Source organism: Nematolebias whitei, chromosome 5 (assembly GCF_014905685.2).
Source record: "Nematolebias whitei isolate Nwh7 chromosome 5, NemWhi1, whole genome shotgun sequence".
Classification (NCBI taxonomy): Eukaryota; Metazoa; Chordata; class Actinopteri; order Cyprinodontiformes; family Rivulidae; genus Nematolebias; species Nematolebias whitei.
In genome coordinates this window covers 30,390,271-30,411,046 of record NC_056502.1, presented here as the reverse complement: position 1 = coordinate 30,411,046, position 20,776 = coordinate 30,390,271, and the positions used below count along the sequence as shown (strand labels likewise).

Below are 20,776 nucleotides of genomic sequence, written 5' to 3'. Positions count from 1 at the left end.
TATTTATATATATATATATATATATATATATTTATATATATATATATATATATATATATGTATATATACATATGTATATGTATGTATATATGTATACCTGCATCATGAAGGACCCCACTCACCCACACACTTTTTGTCCTGCTCCCCTCATTCAGGAGGTGGAGGAGCATTAAGTGTAGAACCCTTGGACTGAGGAACAGCTTCTACCCTGAGACTGTGACTCATGAATATCTAACCAGGATAATCACTGTGAAAACTCGCATCCTGATTTGTTTCATGTTGCTGCGTTCATTCATACTCATCGGCTCACACAGACTCATGTTGGTGCTGCTGTTATGCCTATTGTTTTTATGCTACTAGTGCTTAGTGTATTTCTAGTCAACATTTTTCTTAGATCACATCTTAGATCTTATTACTGTTTTTCTTTTACATTTTATACTTTTGTTGGATGTAAATGGGACCCTGTGTACTCGATTTTGTTCCACCACATGTACCACATCTGATGCGTATGACATATAAGAACCTTGAATCCTTGAGGAGTTAGCCAAAAAGGGAAAGTTTAATCATCTCAAAATGCATCTGTGACACAATAAGTTTAACTTTCTGTAGAATTAAACTAATTTTGTCAACAGGCTAACTCAGTCCCAGAAAGGTCAACTTTTTATGACCCGTTTAAACTATGAAACATGTTTCTGTAACTTTCAGCTCCAGAGCTCCAGAGAGCTCAGTTTTCTTCCTCAGTTTGCCAAAATCTCATTTTTAAAGTGAACTCTTGTGGAGTTTTGTCCATTTTCATCTAGTTTGTCCTTCAGTGTTCTTCTGCCAAAAGTATGTATTCTCATTTTAACTGCATAATTAATGAAATAAATGGTTTCATTGTTCAGGTATAATTTAGCATGTTATGACTATAGCTCTAAATAATTTACCTCTTGCCATAAAATAATTTGCATCTTCACTTTCTGCATTCTGTTGGTTGTGTTGAGTCTGCGTCCGTCCGAAGCGTGACATGTTTTACTTTATGCAGATGACTTCATGGTCCTACTGTGATGTGAACAGATAATGTGAGGCACAGCTCGTCTGAAGCAGGGAACCATCAGCTGGTTCCTGTGAGGCACTTCAGACACACCGGTGGCCTGATAACATCAAACTCCTGCAGATAAAATCACCTCGTTCGACAAACGTCAAGTGGCAGCGCTCTGTTCGACTGGACCAGTTTATCCATTCATGCTGCACACATCTGGAACATAAACGCTCTGATTTATCCATTTGTAAGTGAAATCCAAAATAGCATTTAAATGTATTAATAATGGAGCTGTCTCCTTTGTGAAAAGATTAAAGGTGAATGAGTTCCTCTAAATCATTTTGCACCACACAGGGTGATGATGTAACACTTCTCTTTAGGGTGGTATTTATCAAATCATCAGGATGCATTATAAGGACTGGTTATCTGCATGTTGACTTCATGCAGCTTTAATCATTTCATTCATGACAACAAGTCATCTCAGGACATTTTTATATGGACAAATTCTTTGAGCAAGACTAAACATCCGGTTCTGCATGGATGTTCGGTGAACTGAACTAATTCTGTCGCATGTATAAGAGCTAAATTTAACATACCGCTGCCTCATTATCTTCCCCACACAGTGACAAGGAGCTCTGAGGATTGTAAATTATAAACAAGCTCAACTGGCAGCAGTTTGACTGCAACAGATGCCCATGAGACAAATCCTCTTTGCTTTGCTCTGTCAGTGTGTGTGTGTGTGTGTGTGTGTGTGTGTGTGTGTGTGTGTGTGTGCACTCATTTCACAAGTTGATTGTAAATGAGTCACTCTGTCTGTTAGGCAGATTTCTCCTTTCTGGATCTGGGAATTTGGTTTTGGAGGCTTCTGTTCCCTGCACGCATGTTTGGTTATTTTCTACTCTCTGAATTCCTTTTAACCGCCTCTTACTTCCAAACTGATCCATTCATTTATCAATAATTAATTAAGTCTCTAGACATTTTGAAATAGTGCACACAACTTTGATGTATACCTTGACACTCTTATATAATAATAATAATAATAATAATAATAATAATACTAATAATAATAATAATAATAATAATACTGGTAGAGCTGCTGCCTCTCAGCGAACAGGTCTCTGGTTCAAATCCCGGTCCGGGGGCCTTTCTGGGTGGAGTTTGCATGTTCTCTTCATGCATGCATGGGTTTTCTCTGGGTACTCCAGTTTCCTCCCACAGGCAAAAAACATGCGGGTTAGAGTGATTGGTAACTCTAAATTGTCCCTAGGTGTGAGTGAGAGAGTGAATAGTTGTTTGTCTCGTTTGTCTCTATGTGGCCCTGTGATGGACTTGCGACCTGTCCAGGGTGTACCCGGCCTCTCGCACAGTGATTGCTGGACATGGGCACCGGGTGACCCAAAATGGAAGAAGTGGGTAAAAGATAATGGATGGATAATAATAATAATAATAATAATAATAATAATAATAATAATAATAATAAGTCATCATTATGTATATCATTGTATGTTTTTAAATCTTTGAACAGTCCTGCCCCTTCTTATCTCACGGATCTGCTGCAGCCATATGTCCCACAGCGCTCTCTGAGTTCAACAGACCAGACATTGGTCCCAGGAACCCGTCTTAAGCTCAGATGTGACAGCTCTTCTCTGTTGCAGGTCCAAGACTGTGGAATGAATAAACATGTACAAAGTAGTAACCGACATGTATGTCAGACAGGCTTCTTCTCTCACTGTTTTTAAGTCTCACTTAAAAACCCACGTTTATTCTCTGGCTTTTGACATTTTGTTTGGCCTTGTTGCTGTTTTAAGTGCTTTATAAATAAAATGCAGTTGTTTTGTATGGTATCATTAAACTATGTAACTAGTTGTTGCATGAGATTTGAGTCACAGTAGACCTGGTTATCTATGGTAAAATGTCATAAAACATTTCATTTAACATAAAGGAACAGGTGAAACATCAAAGTGGGAAATAAAAATGGTTTAACACCATTACTTTTAATAAATGTGTAGGAAATGTGACTTTATCTAGGGTAAGCACAATAAAATCTCTAAAGATATTGATAATTAAATATATTATGTAAATATGACTCGCACGATGGATTTATGGATTTATTTTGGATATATGCGTATTTATTTGATTATTTATTGAGGTGTTTTAGAAGTGGGTTTTGTGTCACAGCGCCCCCTATCTCTTTGTTGAGGTAACAGCAGGCCGTCTATCAGTTCAGCAGGCTGTTGTAGCACATAATTAGACGAAACCTTTTTTTTAAAACTAACTTTATCCTAGTCAGTGACAATTTTCTTTATCAGAATAGAAAAGCAATCAATTAAAAATAACATTTATATCAGTAAAAGTTGTATTTTAAATGCTCCACAAAACTGAGATTGATAAAGAAAAAACTAAAATCAAGATATCTGAAAATCTTTTAAAAAATTGACAATGAGCTTTTTGTTTTGTTTCATCCCATAAAAATAAAATCAGTGACCTGGATTGTTGTGGACTGCGATTTATTTACCCAGAGGGTAATTCTGACAATGTTAATGGAATGAAAAGGCAACAAATTAAACTGAAACACGAGAAAAGTCTTTATACAACATCCCATCATCTGCACAAAAGCACAAAGAAAAGGATTGTCACAATTAGTCTAACATTTGTTGTGTTTTAGTTGATAATTAATAGCTTTATGTACATTACTTCAAAAAGATGTGTCAGAGTTTCATTTTGATGTGTTTTTATTTTATTTTGTTTTGTAGAAAAAAACAGTTGTTCAGCATGTGATTTGACATTTGTGACTGTTAATTCATCAACTCTGGACTAAAAGTAAAGCTAGATCTAGCCTCTTTTTTTTATATTTTATATTTTTTCTTTTGTAGCACAATTTGTGACCTTGAAAAGGCAAATGTGTAGTCTGTTTCAGTTCAAATGTACTCTCATTGTTACAAGTGCCCCCAGCAGCCATACTTAAATCCTGATTTTTTATCAATACATTTAAAGTTGTTTGATTTTTGTATGAGAATGCCACAGAGGTGGCTCAAGGGCTATTTATTTTGCTCATTTATTTTAAAATAGGGGAATGTAATTTGAATATTTGAAGCCAAAAACAAGTTAACAGGACGTTACAGTATTTTTGTTAAGAGGAAAAAAAAAAAAAGTAAAACATGTATTTGTGTTATATGACCAGCCGGCTTGCCTTACACACCGCCACGCTTGGCTCCTCCTCCGCCGTTTTTTGACTGTAAACATCCTGCTGATTTTAAAAGGACAGCGCTGAGCGGGAGGAAGGCGGCTGGCGCCATCTTGGCTGCTTTAATGAGTACAACAGGGGAGCATTTGCTGGGAGAAATTACTTAATCGTTGTGATTTCACTCTGAGAGGGACACTTTGGGTAAGTGTGTTTGCAGCGGGAGCACTTGCGCACAGGTTTGTGTGTTTTATGGGAAGAAATAGGCGTGTAAGGTGAGTTTTAGTCGTTGCGGCCTTCGCTGTGCGAGCAGCCGTTGGCCACCGGCTAACAAGAGTGTTGTAGTGACAGAGAGGAGGGGGGTGGGAAAGTACGAGCATGAATCGAGCACCCCCTTGTTCCAGCGTGCTTTTTACTGTTGTTAGTAAATGTTTATACATGAATATATTAACGTAGCGTGAAAAAAAAATACGCTTAAAATAATCTGCTTCACTCGCCCGCTAACAAATTCGTTTCTCTTTGTAGTTAGCCATCGGCTAATTTAGTTCGATGGGCGCCGACTATTTACTGGCGTTGCCCACCTTTTGGCGCAATTATTCATCATTAAGTACACAGTGATTTCTATACCTTTCACCTCCAATGGTTGTTTCGTTGTGTGTAAAACGACCACTAAGTTGTAGTATTTTACAACAGGGAAAACTTGATTTACCCAGAAATCTGTATTTTTAGTCAATGCGTGCCCGGGACTGAGAAACAGGATCAACGTGAATGGAGGCAGCGTTTGTTTTTATAACAGTTTTTACCTCCTGCCTTGGTATTTTATTGTTTTATAGACACATATGGATATTTAAAGTATATTCTCATTAAGAAAACTTAAACAAACGGTTCAAATAAGCTGTATATTTTGTGCTTAACAATCAAAATACTTGAGCTGTTCTACTGAGAAATGGTAACTGGACTGTACTAGCGTCTTATTTGAAGACACTCAAAGCGCTTTACACTTCAATCTGTGTCCTCATTTATCCATTCATACAGCACTCTACTAGATCTCTACAAAGATGATTGAACAAATCATTCTAAAGAGACTAATCAGTGCTTTAGATCACATTCACACACCGGTGGGACACACAGAGGCATCGAGGGGTTCAGTGCCTTGCCCAGGGACACTTGGACATTTGGCTGCAGGTGGTTTCGAACCCCCAGCTCTCTCATTGGAGGACGACTGCTCTAACCACTCAGCCACAGCTATCCCCTGTAAATAATAAATAAGTGCATGTTTAAATAAAACACTTTCTGAGAGAAATTAATACACTTTAATTTCATACAAACTATTATTCAATTTAGGAAGAGTGGATTATTTTTATCTGGTTTGTGTGGCATGGAGTGTTATCAGTCATTGTTAAAATTATTCTGATTGCTGTAGGACTTTACTCAATTTATATGTTTTGACGATCATTATTACTATTTGGTGATATATGTTATTACTGTAATGATAACTCTTTTTCTTCATGTATGCAATAACTTCGACTATATATACTATAAAACAAAAGTTTTTTTCTGGAATTTGATTCTAGACATAACTGTTTGATTTAATATGTTATGTGTGTTTAATATGCATTATTTATTTAATATATGTTATTTTGTGTTTAAATAGACTTTATATGATCACTTTCGAGTTGTTTTTATTGACTTTACTAATTTTATCTGGTGTGCTTTGTCCTGTTTCAGTAGAATGATGGGTTTTTATTTGACTGCTCTGTTTCAGTCAGCCTGTGTGCTTTCTAAACATGCTGTCTAAAGATATTAATGATGCTTTTCACCAGGTAAACCGTACCACAGTTGGGAGTGTTTGAACCAGGAGAACCGGGGCAATGTTCTACGCCCACTTTGTCCTCAGCAAGCGTGGGCCGCTGGCCAAGATTTGGCTGGCGGCCCACTGGGACAAAAAGCTGACCAAGGCCCACGTGTTTGAGTGCAACCTGGAGAGCAGTGTGGAGAGCATCATCTCACCAAAGGTAAGAAGGTTTTGTCTTCATTTTACTGGTGTCTGACCATGATGGGCCATGGGGTCTGCAACCCTTCAGTCAAGAGCCTTTTCTGCTCCTTATCTCTTTTTTTGGGGGTGGGAGGCAGGGACGGTTGAAATTGGCAGATTATGCTTGCATCCTAAGAAATACTAGACTAATTTGCTCAATATGATTTTCTGAATTTCTGCTAATGAATGCAGAATCCTCTCTTTAACTTTAAGATATGTTTTGCACTCCTCATTATCAGAAGGACTCACTATATTTTTGTAGGATGCCTTTTTTATGCTGACAGTATAGTAAGCTTTGCTAGATCTTTTTTTTCCCCCACCTCAGCATCTTGCCCCAAAAATGTGAAATTTTCTGGTGGATTTTAGAGAAAAACGTGTCTACTTTAAGTGGCTGGAAGTTGAAATAATCCAGTGGCTTGTGAACTTTTAATGCAAACTGATCATTGTGTTTTTCTTGTAGTATTAGTGTTATCCTTTCATAAAAAAAATAATTCACCTTCATAAAATCAGACAAGAAAACTTTGTCTCTTCTGTTGTGGTTATGAATGTAAATATTATTCTTGTCCATGATAGTTTTTGGTAAAAGCTACAAAAAGCCATTGCAGAGGGACTTGTGGTCCCAGATCTGTATGTTGCAGACCCTTGATCTAGGTGCTGCTGGTAGTGTTGGTATGTAATTAATCTAAATTTCAGTTCTTCCATGGGCTGGTGTCCTAGAAAAGTCATTATGTTGATGTAGATGCTGTTTATGACGTGAATGTATGTATTTTTATTTGGTATTTGTGCTTTCATTTCTAGGTCAAGATGGCGTTGCGAACATCTGGTCATTTGCTCCTTGGGGTGGTGAGAATCTACCACAGGAAGGCCAAGTACCTGCTTGCTGACTGCAATGAAGCCTTCATCAAAATCAAAATGGCCTTCAGACCAGGTAAGAAGACATTACAGCAGTGTGGCAGTGTCACGCCCTGGCCATTCTTCATAAGACACAAGACATCACTGATGTGACTGTTGGATGGTCTTTCCTCCTGGGAAGTTTATACTCTTAAGAGAAACTGCATGGGGAAGTCCTGTTCAGCCCCTCCTACTTCAGCACTCTTTACTTAAACAAAAACTACACAAACAGCACGGTTTTCAGAGTGGATGTTTATTTTCCAGTTTCTGATGAAGGAGAAAATTCTGATATTTCTGTTAACCAAAGAGAAGCACTCATTTGAAATTTTGCCACAAAGAGACTGCAACTGTCTGACAAACGGAGCAGGAACTTGCCCCTACACTGCCCAGTCAAGGTGCACTCCCGTTCAGTCAGCACAGTCCAGGAGAGCTGCCTGTCTCTGTCTCCTCTGGACAATTTTTGTCCACAATCTCCTTATGTGAGTTCTTGGCTGGAACAACTTTAAAGATGTCTATTTTCTAACAGCCTCGTCCAGCGTAGAGCAGAGCACTGCAGACACTTGTCCTCATGAACACGCCCACTAAGTTCTGTGAGGTGATCGTTCTGACAGGAGTTCTAACAGGATCTAAGGCAGGGGTGTCAAACTCGCTTACAAAAGGGTGGCAAAATTAAAATCTTTCTCAAACTAAGGGCCAATTTCAGAAACTACATTAACTCAAATCAGATACCCAACATCTTTTCTTGGTCACAGGTTCCTCAACAAGAGTTTGATTGGTCTCATTTGATGTTCTCTGTTGTGCTTTCGACATCATAATCAAAGATTACTGAAATAATTGAAGAGAAAAAAGTATTTTATGTTTCACATATCATCTTGGGGGCCAGACAAGATGTCAGCGAGGGCCACATTTGGCCCCCAGGCCTTGAGTTTGACACATAAGATCTAAAGGGTGGTGTGAGAAGAAAAATGCGTAATTTTCATCATGCACCATGTCAGCGAGGCACAAGTTTGTCACTTCTCGTGGAGTATAAACCAGGCTTTACTCTGGTAAATCATATAAAAAAGTGTGAGTACCCATTTGTGATTAACGTAACGGTATTACTGGTTTCTGTGTTCAGGAGTGGTGGATCTACCTGAGGAGAACAGAGAGGCAGCGTACAATGCCATCACTTTACCTGAGGAGTTCCATGATTTTGACCAGCCACTCCCTGATCTGGAGTAAGTTGACCAGATTTTCAGTTATTGGTTGATTTCTTGACTAATACAAACAAAAATGTAAGAGTACATATTTTTCATTATTCATTATATTTATATATTATACATTTCATTATATTTTTCACTAGCCTTATTGCATATGTCACTTTACCTATACCAATATCAAAGACTTCATACATATACTGTGTACATTCACTTCATATGCTGCTTTGCCACTTTACTACAAATGTCAATGTCAGGACCTTCATTTTATTTTATAGATATACTTTTTTTATATATTTGTATACTGCTATACTACAAGTTAGGACAGTATCATACTTTTATTATTTAATTTTATGCTTATGTTTGTTAAATGGTTATTGTTGCACCAGGGGTCTGAGAGTAATGTAATTTCAATCCTGTGTATGTATATTGCAGTTTTGACAATAAAGTTGACTTTAACTTTTGTTCATAAAAGTTATTACTACCTCTCATTTAGTTTCAAATCTTGTACTGTAACCATGTTACATCACACATGTAACGTGTTATTGTTACCCATGTTTTTTTCCCCTCAGTCATGTAGGAGATGCAGATTTTGTTCAACTTTATGATGGAAACATAAATTCTGGCGTGTTTTCCTACAGTGACATTGACGTGGCTCAGCAGTTCACTTTGAACCAGAGCAGAGTGGAAGAGATCACCATGAGGGAAGATGTTGGAAACCTTAACCTCCTGCAGGACAATGATTTTGGTAAGACACAACTGATGCACTCTTGTTGACCCACACATCTCAGAAGTGACCTCAGGGCACCGTACAGAAGAAAAGCGAGCCCAACCATCTGCTGTCTTCTACAGCTGATTTTGGGATGGATGACAGAGAAATGATGCGTGACGCCAGCACATTTGAAGATGATATCATTCATGGTGCCACCGCCCCTAACCTCTTGCTGGAGGCTGAGCCCGGTCCAGCTAATCTCCCTGACAAATCCAACCACATGGAGTACGATGACTTCGGTGATGGCTCCATGGGCAACAGTGATGGAGGGATGCTGGGTGAGCGGCATTAAGTCTGATGTTAATTATTCTGTGTGAGATTTCTCGAAGTGTGACAGCTGATTTTTTTCTTCTTCAGTGGACAAACTGCTGAGCTCTGAGGACGGAGGCGGCATCTTTGACGACCCCCCAGCTATCACAGAAAGCGTCATGATGCCTCCAGATCATGGAGATGATGAGGACGACTTTGACAACCTGCAGTCGCGTAAGTGATCTAGAGACAAAAGTAACATTTGATGTCAAAGTGCTATACGTTACCACTTTGAAGATAATTATGGTTTTGTTTTTCAAGCTGGTCCAGACAGTCCAGACTCGGGCCCAGCTGAACCCCTGCCAGCCATGGCTGACCAGACAGAACAGACCACTCTCGTTCACAACGAAGAGGAGGCGTTTGCCCTGGAGCCCATCGACATCACCGGTAGGCCCCGCTTGATCTTTATTCATTCAAAAACCCTTTTGAGTCATGCTCGTTTTTGCAGGAAAGATTTAAAATTTCCTGGATGTCTTTTGGGTTTTGTCAGTTTGCTAGAACTTTTTTTTATTTTTAAATTGCTTAAAATGTGTTCGTATTGTACCGTTGGGATCACTGTTGCAAATTATAGTTTGCACTAATAGTTTTGATTAGACTCTGATAATGTTCTGTAAACTTGAGTTATTCTGATGCTGAGGCAGTTAACAGAGACCCATCCTTGTTCTGTTGGTGTTTTTGTTGTGCTACTAAGCAAAATGTTCACATTTTGATGCTGTTTTTATATCAAATGCTCCCGTACTTTGGACTTTAGTTGTGTAGTTTTTCTGCACAGGCTGTACTGCCACTTGGTAATAATGCAGACATAAATAATAATTTCATATTTTTCCTCACCTGACCCATGCAATCCATGGAGTTGACTGCCAAAAATTAAGCATTAGTTTTAATTGGTTGTTGCAGCCCAGTCCTAAGGAAAGAGTATTATGGAAAAACAACCTTAATGTTTAATGGAGAATAATGAGAGCTGGTGCAGCAAGCCTTTTGAGAGCTCATTAGAATGCATCACATTTGCATTTCAGCAGTTGCAGTAATGCCTCGTGTATAACACACAGGCTCAAGTCGTTTTTTAATTGACAGTGTCTTAATAAATAAAATGAAGTTCATCTGAAATCTAAACCTGCATCTGTACTTAAATTCAGTGCCACTATAAAATTATTGTAAACACTTATATTAATAATGGATTGTAAACATTTATATTAATGATGGATTGTAAACATTTATATTAATAATGGATTGTAAACATTTATATTAATAATGGATTGTAAACATTTATATTAATAATGGATTGTAAACATTTATATTAATGATGGGAGCATATCTTTTACCTGTTCATATTGAAACTGATGAAGTTCAGTGAAGCTCTTTTTTTCTTAATTTCTTTTCCTCTCTTGGTTTCCAGTGAAAGAGACCAAGGCAAAGCGTAAGAGGAAGCTAATTGTGGACAGCGTGAAGGAGCTGGACAGTAAAACCATCAGAGCCCAGCTGTCTGACTACTCTGACATTGTGACCACTCTGGACCTCGCTCCTCCCACCAAGAAGCTCATGATGTGGAAAGAGACTGGAGGAGTGGAGAAGCTCTTCTCCCTGCCTGCTCAGCCCCTCTGGAATGCCAGGCTGCTGAAGGTACCACCTGCTCATAAGAAATCTTTGTTTGTGGATAATACATGCTTAGAACTGCTGGGCCTGCGGTCATGTAATCCTGAGGCCGCACGTTCAAGCCCAGGAAGAGCTTAAAACAATTAGCAGCTGTTCTAAAATCACATTGAAGCAGTATTACCATTTGTAGAACCGTTTTACTGCAGAGATTTTAATGTCAAAGTAGTAAAACCCAATCAGGTGAGAGTTTATTTCAAACAATAATTAACATTCTGTTCAGATTTTAATTGAAAGCACTGAAGCAGCAAAAGGTTTAGGAAGGAATGGATTGTTTATGCCGTTTCACATTCGTCTTACTCCTGAATAGAAAACATGTCGGTGCATAATTTTAGTTCTTTTCGTCCTCTTTCATAAAGGTTTATATTTCTGTAAAAATGAACTTTTCTTGCATTTGCAGATGTTCACACGCTGTCTGACGCCTCTGGTGCCAGACGAGCTGAGGAAGAGGAGGAAGGGTGGAGAAGCAGACAGTCTGGATGAGTTCCTCAAAGAACTGGAGAACCCAGAGGTGCCACGAGAGGAGGTCCTGCCTCAGCACAGGGATGTTATTGGTAGGTCATGATTTTTATTTAGACAAACACAAACCACGATCGGTTAATGACTGGTCTTTACGTTACCTTCACATTTTTACGACCCGTCTATCAGACCAGACTATCATGGAGGAGCCCAGCATACTGGCAGCCTCAGTGATGGAGGGCAGCAGGACAACACTGGATGAAACCGTCATGCCTCCTCCATCCACCCCCCGTGGTGTTAAACGCAAGACTCTGGACAAAGAGACCACCATTCCTGTAAGTCCCCCCAGCTGGTGTGGTTTGACATCCACCCTGGATGCATAAAAGAAGACGTTGTTGTTGGTGTAATTGAAGTTTGGTCACTCCTGTCCTCTTTCAGATGGCTCCTTTGGAGCAGCAGCAGCAAATGGCAGAGCACTCAGACCTGACGCAGAGGTTAGACCTGTCTCATGTTGATAATCCTCCAGAGGCAAGCAATCTGGACCTCACTCAGCTCGTCCCAGAGCTTGATCTTCTCAACGAGAAGGGAACAAAGAAGGACGAGCTCGATGAAGAAGAGGTGAGGGGACATCATCCAAATCAATTCAGTTTATTTATGTAGCACCAAGTCAACAGAAGTCATCTCAGGTCACTGAACAGACACATTCTTATATAAAAATAATTTAACATTATTTACCTGAGGAGCAGACTGCTTTGAATTTAACTCCACCGCAGACTCTCATCTTGAGCATCCCAACAAACAAGTGAAGAGGATTGTTTAAGATGGATAACTTACTAAGGAAAACTGAAAGTGTCTACATGAGCTCAGTTGGTGCCTCCTGGTTGATTCTAATCGTTGTCTGGTTCTTAGGAGGAGGAAGGTCAGGCCGGAGACCAGGATCAGGAGGAGAAGAGGTGGAACAAGAGAACCCAGCAGATGCTGCATGGTCTACAGGTAAAAAAAACCAAGAAAACATCAGTTTTCACTTAGTAGTTTTCATTAATGCACTGACTCATTTTTTTCTTTTATCCTGTGCCTTTCTCCTTGCAGCGTGTCATGGCGAAGACCGGCGCAGACTCCGTCAGCCTGCTTGACTTGTGCAGGAACGACAACAAGAAGCAGGCAGCCGCCAAGTTTTACAGTTTTCTCGTCCTCAAGAAGCAGCAAGCCATCGAAGTCACCCAGACTCAGCCCTACAGCGACATCGTTGCCTCAGCCGGACCAAAATTCCACCTCATTTAGACATTGGAAGAACAACACACTGCTTGCAATAGGCTTACAAAAACAATAACTAACAACTCTTTGCCTTTTTTTATTTTGTTTACTGTCAAAACAGTTTTTTTTTCCCCTTTTGGGGTGGGGTGGGTAGTGAGGAAAGGGTTGGGAACTTTTAAAAGAACAATTTTACTGTACTACAGATGGAATCATGCAGTATTCTTGCTTCAAACGGAGTTAGGAATGTTTTACAAATATATTTATAAAGGAGCCCTTTTCAGACACCAATTTGTAAGCTTCGCTTGATATTTTATAAGTTAAATTTCTGTTGTCTGCTCTTATTAAACTTTTTGTATCAGCCCCTCTCAACTAAAATATTTTAGATAAAAGCCCAGCGTATCAGGTGTGTTCTTGTACTGACTCTGTTCTGGAATGGTACTGTTATTGTTCAGAAGTGTAACCTCTCCCATCTTCTCCCTGTTGCACTTTTTTTTTTTTTTCAACAAAAAAAGGGTAAACTTTCACTGAATAGGTGAACTGTATCTGGCATTAAATATGTTTCAGTTGTACAATTCAAGCAGTTTATCGATTTTATGTAAATTTTTTCATTTTTTGTACCCTTTTTATTTGGTTTGTTTATGCTTGTTTGCCTTTTTGCGTTATGTAACTAGGTAATGTTCTTTTGTTACAGTTAAGTTCACTATCCCACCTTAGACTCTGGGTAACTTCTAGTTGTGATACATCTGTAAAGATTTGAAATAAAGTGTTTTAAAAACTTGGTTAAGTAACAAGTTGTTTATTATTTTAAATTGAATTATTTTATATTCAGGTTCAAATAATTTAACCAGATTTTGAACTTATCTTAGTTATTGAGTTCTTGTTTACATCTTGAAAATGTAAATGTAAATCACATTTTTTGGATGATTGTTTCCTCTGGTATCAGATGCTGTGCAGATGAAAGGATTTTTACTGAAACTTTTTAAGTTTTGGACATTTGTTATGATGCGTAACCATGGCAACAAGGCTGTTTTCTACAACAACAGCAGCTGATTAGCATCTCAAAAGCTCAAATAATATCTTAACTGTGGCCCCAACTCTCAAATGAGTTGAAAAGGATGTTCTGTGGACGCATTCTCATCTACCTGCCAGCTGTGCTCGAGTGCCTGACCACTGAGATCCTGGAACTAGCAGGAAACACGGCTCACGACAGCGGAAGGACAGGATCGTCCCTCAGCACCTACAATCGGCTGTCCGCAGCGACCAGGAGCTCGGCAGACTGCTGGGAGAAGTGGCCATCGCTCTGGGAGGAGTTCTGCCCAGCATTCAAGCGGTCCTACAGTCTAGGGGAACTGAGAGGTCAGCCGAGTCTGGGTGGACGGATCGGACGGTATCTGCAGCCATTTTCTTAGGATCCACTGTGGGATGGACCTTTACAAGAGATCCTTCCTGTCTACAGCCACCAGCATCTATAACATATCTTAATGAAATGAGGATAACGAGTTACAACAACAAAATAATTCTCCTTTGGGATTAATAAAGTATTTTTGAATAGAATTTGAATTGAATTGAATTGAAAATCGAATCTGAAATGCAAAAATTTAAGCAAGTTTTTTTTTACATTTGAGAAAATTGAATTTTTTTTTCAAAATGTTCAATAATGCTCAGTCAGGCCATCTGGACAGTATCTTTATTTTTTTTTTGATAGTACATGTTCAACTAGCTTATGGTAGAACATGTGCTGAACACTGCTGACACTTGACCTGAGTGCCTTATCTTATTGGTTAAATAAATGTTTTGACGTGGAGTGACTGCGTTCACATGAACCTGTTTCTACACGGACTGTGTAAGAGGTGCACTTTTAGCGGAAACGTGCGCCATCTAATTCTTTCCCCCTTTTCTGTTTCTGGCGTGGACCGGCTCATGTCTTCCCGTAAAGAATCAAGTTCAGCGTCTACCGTAGAGATGGCTTCTACAGGCGGGACTCTGGACTCTCCAGTCAAGCAGATCCAAATTGAGGGACTGGTAAGTGTTCCTGCTGGATTGTTCGCTGACCGCTGTCTTTCCACAGAGTAATGGTTATCACATGCTAACGCGTTAGCATCATCATGGCGGGGAGATAACGCTGATGCTCGAACTTGTTTTTAGTAGATTTTTCGAACGAAGTCCAATTTTTAAAATATAGTATACGTGTTATTTTAATCTTTATTTTCACGACCGCAAGTTTGTCTAAATATTGGGCTAATTAAAGGTGTTGTAGTTTAGCTGCTGTTAGCTGGAGCTACAGGGTTGATTTACAAACAAGGGCCAGTCTGTTTAAAGGTCCCCCAACGAGGATGTTTGTTTTCTCATGTGCTACATTTATAAAACGCATTTTAGTACAAGTCACTTGTTAACTGCGCATTTAAGCAGTTAAAATAATAAAAATATTATCAATCGGTAAAGTCTAGATTCCTAAATAATCTTTATGAGCCTCATAAAAAAATAATTTAAGCGCATTCATTGTTCATTTAAAATAATTATTCTATTGCGTGGGGAGTGGTGGAGCAGAGGTTAGAGAAGGCGAGCCTGTGATTGGAAGGTTGCCGGTTCGACTCCCCAGACTTGACACCATCAAATATGTGGGTGGGAAAGATGAAGCACCTTCACGTGTGCCCCACCCTGGGCCCCTGAGCAAGGCCCTTACCCCCCACCATCTGCCCCCCCCCCACCCCCCCGGGTGCAGATGGCAGCTCTCTGCTCCACACAGAGGGCTGTGGTAGCTCGGTGGTTGTGTCAGAAATAACATCAGGCACAAAAACAAATGCCAAGTCTTTGCTTTCGCTGTGGTGAGCCCTGAAGAAGAGAGCAGCAGAAAGATGTTTGTTTTTATTTAAATAAGAAAATAAGAATTGTACAGCTAGACATTTCTTATTGTTTTCTTCTTTTAAAATGGCTGTGAGTATCGTACCCACCACTGCACCCTGCATTCACTGGTTATCTGTTGGACTCCTGGCAGGGACCAATGCAGACATGTTCCTGTTTTTAGTTTTCTACAGTCGCCTTAGAATCTAGCTGTTTTTTGTTACTTTTCTTTTTTTAGCCATCCTATTAGTTAAAAAAAAAAAAAAATCTGTATGCCTTTTTATAACTGTTTATTGTTGTTGCTGTTGTCCATTGTTGTCATCTTTCTTTGTTGAAATCAGGTCTCTCTTGTAAATGAGTTCTGGAGGCTCAATGGGATTTACCTGTCTAAATAAAGGTTGTATGAAAAAAAAAAAATGGTGTTACCCAAAACTGTACATATTATTACTACTATTTTTGTATTTGTTTAAAAAGTTTAGCAAAATATAATATTTTTGAAAAGTTTTGACGAGGTTTAATTTTATCTGAGGTTTTATGTACTTAAAAAGAGTTTCCAAGCTCAACTAAACTTTATTTTCATTAGAAAATATTTGGGCTCTTGGATTGTTTTTATGCCAAAGTTGACTATCATTCCATTTTTTTGATACTCTGAGAAGAAATAGGACAGCTAAAGGTTGAGGAATAAAAGAAAAAGCGCAAATGCCATTTTTTTTAATTGGCCTATAACTAACAGTTTATTATTTATACATATTGTAATGTAGATTTTGATAAATAAAACAAAAAACAAAGCTTCAGGAAACAATTAATTGTTGTTTTTTTTTCCCAGTGTGTGATAATCACTAGTGAAGACAGCATGGCTCTGAAATGTTTTAATCTAATTCCCAGATTTCTGCATTTATTAAAGCCCTGCAGTTATCAGTGGCCAATGCAACCTTGTTCTTTACAAATGAAGCCGTAATTTGATGGTCTACTTCCTTTTGGGTCTGCTAGTGGCCACATAATATAATCTATTCTCTCAGAAAGCAGTTTGACATCAGGGTGTAACAACACTGTTGCCCACAGATGTGCTTTTCTGTTAATCAGCTCAGGCCCAGTTCACACAACGCTGTTTTTGAGTAGAACCGTAGCTCTCTGCTGGATTTTGCCGTTTGTGTACACTTCCAACAGCGCTCGGTTTCTCTGAATCTGAAGCTATTTGAAGTGGACGTTTTTGGAAATGCCCAGCGTACGGACAGCTGCAGTCCACAGTTTTTTCTACGCGAGTATATGAATAACGGTAACAATGGTGGATAGCAGAGTGCTGTTTGTGCTGCTCCCTGTTTTCAACGTGTAGCAGCAACCCAACCTCATCCTTGGTCCAAACAAAGATTTATCTATTCGCGATTTTGGATGCAACTGTTTTCATGCTCCAGCCAGAATTATCTGCATCACAAAATCCAAAAATCACTGCGCCAGCTAGTCCCGGCATGAAAACTACAAACGCAGCATCACAATGTAAACATGCTTTTTATGCTGATTTGCCACAATCAACACTGAACAAATGCGAACGTTTCCAGAGATTGTTCACATGTGAACAAGACAGAATGCTCAGACAAATCAAACGCCACTTATTTAAAAAAACAAAACAATAATTGGTCCAATTAGGGCCCAATTATTGGCTAACTTCCATCTCTTCACCTCTGATTTGATGTAAATATTATTAGAAATAATACATTTAGTAACAAAAGCATTTATTCTTCTAAGTGATTTTTGCTTAAATATGTTCTATCTGGACAGAAACAGCATAAAACGGTCTCTGTTAATCTTTCCATTCTGTAATGCCTCTGTACAAACAGCAGAGGACAAACTCGCCTCATTGGCATGCTCTTACATTCTCCCCTCCTCGGGCCACGAGCTGCACTAGATATAAAGCAGCTTATTTTTGTAGAGTGCATGAATGCAGCAGCAGGGCTTGGACTTGTATCTGTCTCATTAAAGCTGTCCTTGAGTCTCGGGCGCTGTTTTCACATCTAAATATTTAACTTTTAATGTGTGTAATATCCAGTCCTTTGAGATTCGCGTAATTCCTTTCTCAGCCTTGTCAACCAAACATTTTAATCTTAGCTCTTAAATCTAAACACCCCAAATCCATCTGGGGTGAGATCTCATTTTTACTTAAAGTGCTGAGGGAGGGGTGTGTGTGTTTATTTCCGGTAGACGTACGAACCTCATTTCACCTGAATGCGTTAAAATGCAGCAGTTGCCGCCGCGTTGCATCATGACCCGACCGGCGGAGGTTTAGCTGCAGGGTTGCCCGCTGACGGTCTCGCCGCTGCTGTTGTAAAAATGGTTTGTTTTCTTGCTTTTGAAGAGAATTCAGAGAGTCATGTTGCTACAGAATTAGATTGGAACACAGCAGTGAGTTTCTATTAAACACCCACTGAGATCAAGTAAGCTTCTTTATTTGTGGGGGGGTGCGAAGCCCTGGTTTAGTTTGTTCTGACGTACGCTGCACGTCAGACAGGGTTCGTAGTTGTGCGCCGTGAATTAAGGAGAACTCTTGAGCACGGTGTATTTTTGGCACGGTGAGTTTGAAAGCTCTGGGGATTTACACAAAAGGTAGGAACTGTTACAAAAAGAGTTTAATCCTAACATTTCATAAAACGGTGCCTGACACTTTAAAAAATTTTATTTCAAAGCTCGGGATAAAGTAGAGGAAGAGTCTCCTCTTCCCCCGAGGCTTTTACACATGCCTTAGGCCCTTAAGCGTCGACTTGTCAGGGAGGTGTCGCATAATAACGTGACACAAATCAGATGCTGCGGACACACAAGCCTGCTTGCTTTTCTCACGGTGCAGAGTAGCCATCAAAAAAAGAAGAGAGTCTGTGGCCGCTCCTGTTTGTTCAGGTGCTTCATTAAAATCTTTACTAACTGAATGCACAATATTGGATTTTTGGCTGACATCCGATACGCCAGTATGTTAAAACTTATTTGGCCAATAACTGATACCAATACCAATTTTTTTCCTAGACCTACTTACAGAGACTACATAACTTTCTCTGCTGTGGAATTAAAATACTACATTATTCTGCATGGTCTTTATTTGGCCTGCTACCAAACGCAGATACCAAAAGGGGGGCTGAAAATGATGTAACGCTTCAACTTCGCTTATGTTTTATGTCAAATTTATTCATGACATTTTGTTTTTCATTCAACATTTATTTAGACAGGTAAATCCCATTGAGCCTCGAGGACTCATTTACAAGAGAGACCTGATTTCAACTAAGAATGATGACAACAATGGACAACAATAAACAGTTATAAAAAGTCATACAATTCATTATTTTTTTTTAAACGAAAAGGAAGGCTAAAAAAAAGAAAAGTAACAAAAAACAGCTAGATTCTAAGGCGACTGTAGAAAACTAAAAACAGGAACATGTCTGCGTTGGTCCCTGCCAGGAGTCCAACAGATTCTTAAAGCCACTTAGAGAGGTCAAAGGTCGAGAGCTTCAGGTCTTTTTGTAAGATATTCCAGGAAACAGGAGCGGAGTAGGAGAAGGCCGTTTTTGCCAAGTTCAGTTCTCACTGAGGGAACACTGCAGGTAATAATGTTAATAATGTTAATAATGGTTAATTAGGTTCAAAGTGTTGTAGGTCTTGTTTTCCCTCCTTTCATCATTGACGCTGAGCAGTCATTGCAACTAGCAGTTCTGCTGTCGGTTTCCGACACTTTAAAAAAACTTCCACACCTCCAACATTTTCACGTCTTCCTCTCTCGCCGTGATCAGTTCAGGTACACGCGTGACGTCATAACTGGTGCTGCAGGCGTCCTTGTCTCTGGGTTGTCATACAAAAACAGCACCTTTAATAAATAAATTACATAAATTTATAAACAGCACCTTTTATGTCTGTGAGTTATTTTGATGGAATGTCCGATATTTAACTTTATCGCTAATATCAGCCGATACCACGCCGATAATATCGTGCATCCCTATTACAAACTTTCAAACTAACAAAATTAACTTTTTAAATGATCTCCATCAAAGTTGAGTCAGGTCCTCTGGACGGTTTGTTTTTGTGGAAACGTTTCGTCTTTCATCCAGAAGACTCCATCAGTCCGAGGAGAAGAAACTCAGTCTTGTAAATAATCACCTTCACATAGTGGATCAACCAGTTGATCAGCTGAGCACCATCAAACTGGTTGATCTATGTTAAGATGTTCTTTTTAAGACTGAGTTTCTTGTGGCTCCTCGAACTGAAGGAGTCTTCTGGATGAAAGACGAAACGTTTCCACAAAAACAAACCGTCCAGAGGACCTGACTCAACTTTGTTTGATTTTTCTACCTGGATTATTGAGCACGAATCAGAATATTTGAAGTATAGTTTAATTGGACAGCCATGAATATGCACAAGCTGGTTTCTAAAAATTAAAGACCAAAGCTGTAGGGCTTTGATTCTCACAGACAAATGGCTTAAGAGGCTTGCTCCTAGTTTTATATTTTGTTTGTGGAAAATAATTCAAAGCGGGTGTCGTGTTATGTGATTCATCGTTTAAATTAAATATAAGCTGCAGCAGATAATCAGCAGGGCAAGCGCTTCCTTTAAAGTCTGCAAAGGGGTCACGATGTGACTCCGTTCACCTCCACCTTGTCTTTGATATATTTTCCTGCATTTTAATGGCCTCCGGTTGTGATCACGTTTTAAGGCAGACTTGGGCAAACATAAAAAAAAAAAAAAGATCCCTCCACAAGTCGGCAAGCAAAGTTGGCAGATGAAATGAGGATCTGCAGTGGTGTTAACCCAACAAACAGCTCCAGAACCTCAGTTCCACTACATTTGAGTGGTGCCTCATGAAACGATCAGCTCGGTCGCTGTGCTTCCTCACAGCTCCAGACTCTCTGTCAGGATTATGAGCTCTTTTTTTTTTTTTTTTTGCACGAAAAGATTAATATGAATTTAAAGTGGCCAACAAGAGATTTGGGTTATGATTGATTTTGCACAACTCAATTTCAGCTCGTTGATTTGTAATATGATCTCGACATATCAATAGATTTGTGTGTGTGAGAAAGTGTAGCATTAAAGATGATGCTGGAGTGTCCGCCAAACGGAGCTTTCTCAGATTTGCTTTCAATACCTGTTGGCATTTATTCAGCATCAGGAAGCCAGTGGTACAAATCCACTGCCCCCC

At 39.3% G+C, this 20,776-nt stretch overlaps 2 protein-coding genes across 3 annotated transcripts in view; both read left to right on the top strand.

Moving 5' to 3' along the window:
- Nucleotides 1-4,282: 4,282 nt before the first annotated feature.
- On the top strand, nt 4,283-13,548 carry LOC119410181 (double-strand-break repair protein rad21 homolog A). Of its 2 annotated transcripts, XM_037677094.1 has the most exons (15): nt 4,283-4,406; nt 6,026-6,082; nt 6,134-6,217; nt 7,036-7,165; nt 8,246-8,345; nt 8,966-9,072; nt 9,177-9,374; nt 9,454-9,579; nt 9,667-9,792; nt 10,802-11,025; nt 11,456-11,609; nt 11,704-11,849; nt 11,953-12,132; nt 12,424-12,507; nt 12,604-13,548. In XM_037677094.1, the coding sequence occupies exons 2-15, from the start codon at nt 6,074-6,076 to the stop codon at nt 12,793-12,795; spliced, it is 1,860 nt and encodes a 619-aa protein (XP_037533022.1). In that variant the 5' UTR covers nt 4,283-4,406; nt 6,026-6,073; the 3' UTR covers nt 12,796-13,548. The 2 variants fall into 2 exon arrangements, with proteins under 2 accessions (XP_037533022.1, XP_037533021.1); XM_037677093.1 differs by having other exon boundaries at nt 6,026-6,217.
- Nucleotides 13,549-14,633: 1,085 nt separating this feature from the next.
- Nucleotides 14,634-20,776, top strand: part of LOC119410180 (eukaryotic translation initiation factor 3 subunit H) — a gene marked incomplete in the record, with an annotated part of 130,877 nt that continues 124,734 nt past the window's right edge. The window contains 1 exon segment of the mRNA XM_037677092.1: nt 14,634-14,790. Within this exon segment, the coding sequence (XP_037533020.1) occupies nt 14,689-14,790 (102 nt within the window).

Excerpts from the sequence above, each read along its gene's own strand:
- LOC119410181 (XM_037677093.1), top strand. The coding sequence starts at position 6,074 with ATGTTCTACGCCCACTTTGTCCTCAGCAAGCGTGGGCCGCTGGCCAAG. Across the intron at positions 8,346-8,965 it reads CAGCCACTCCCTGATCTGGA|TGACATTGACGTGGCTCAGC; the intron begins GTAAGTTGACCA and ends GTTTTCCTACAG. Across the intron at positions 9,580-9,666 it reads CTTTGACAACCTGCAGTCGC|CTGGTCCAGACAGTCCAGAC; the intron begins GTAAGTGATCTA and ends TTGTTTTTCAAG.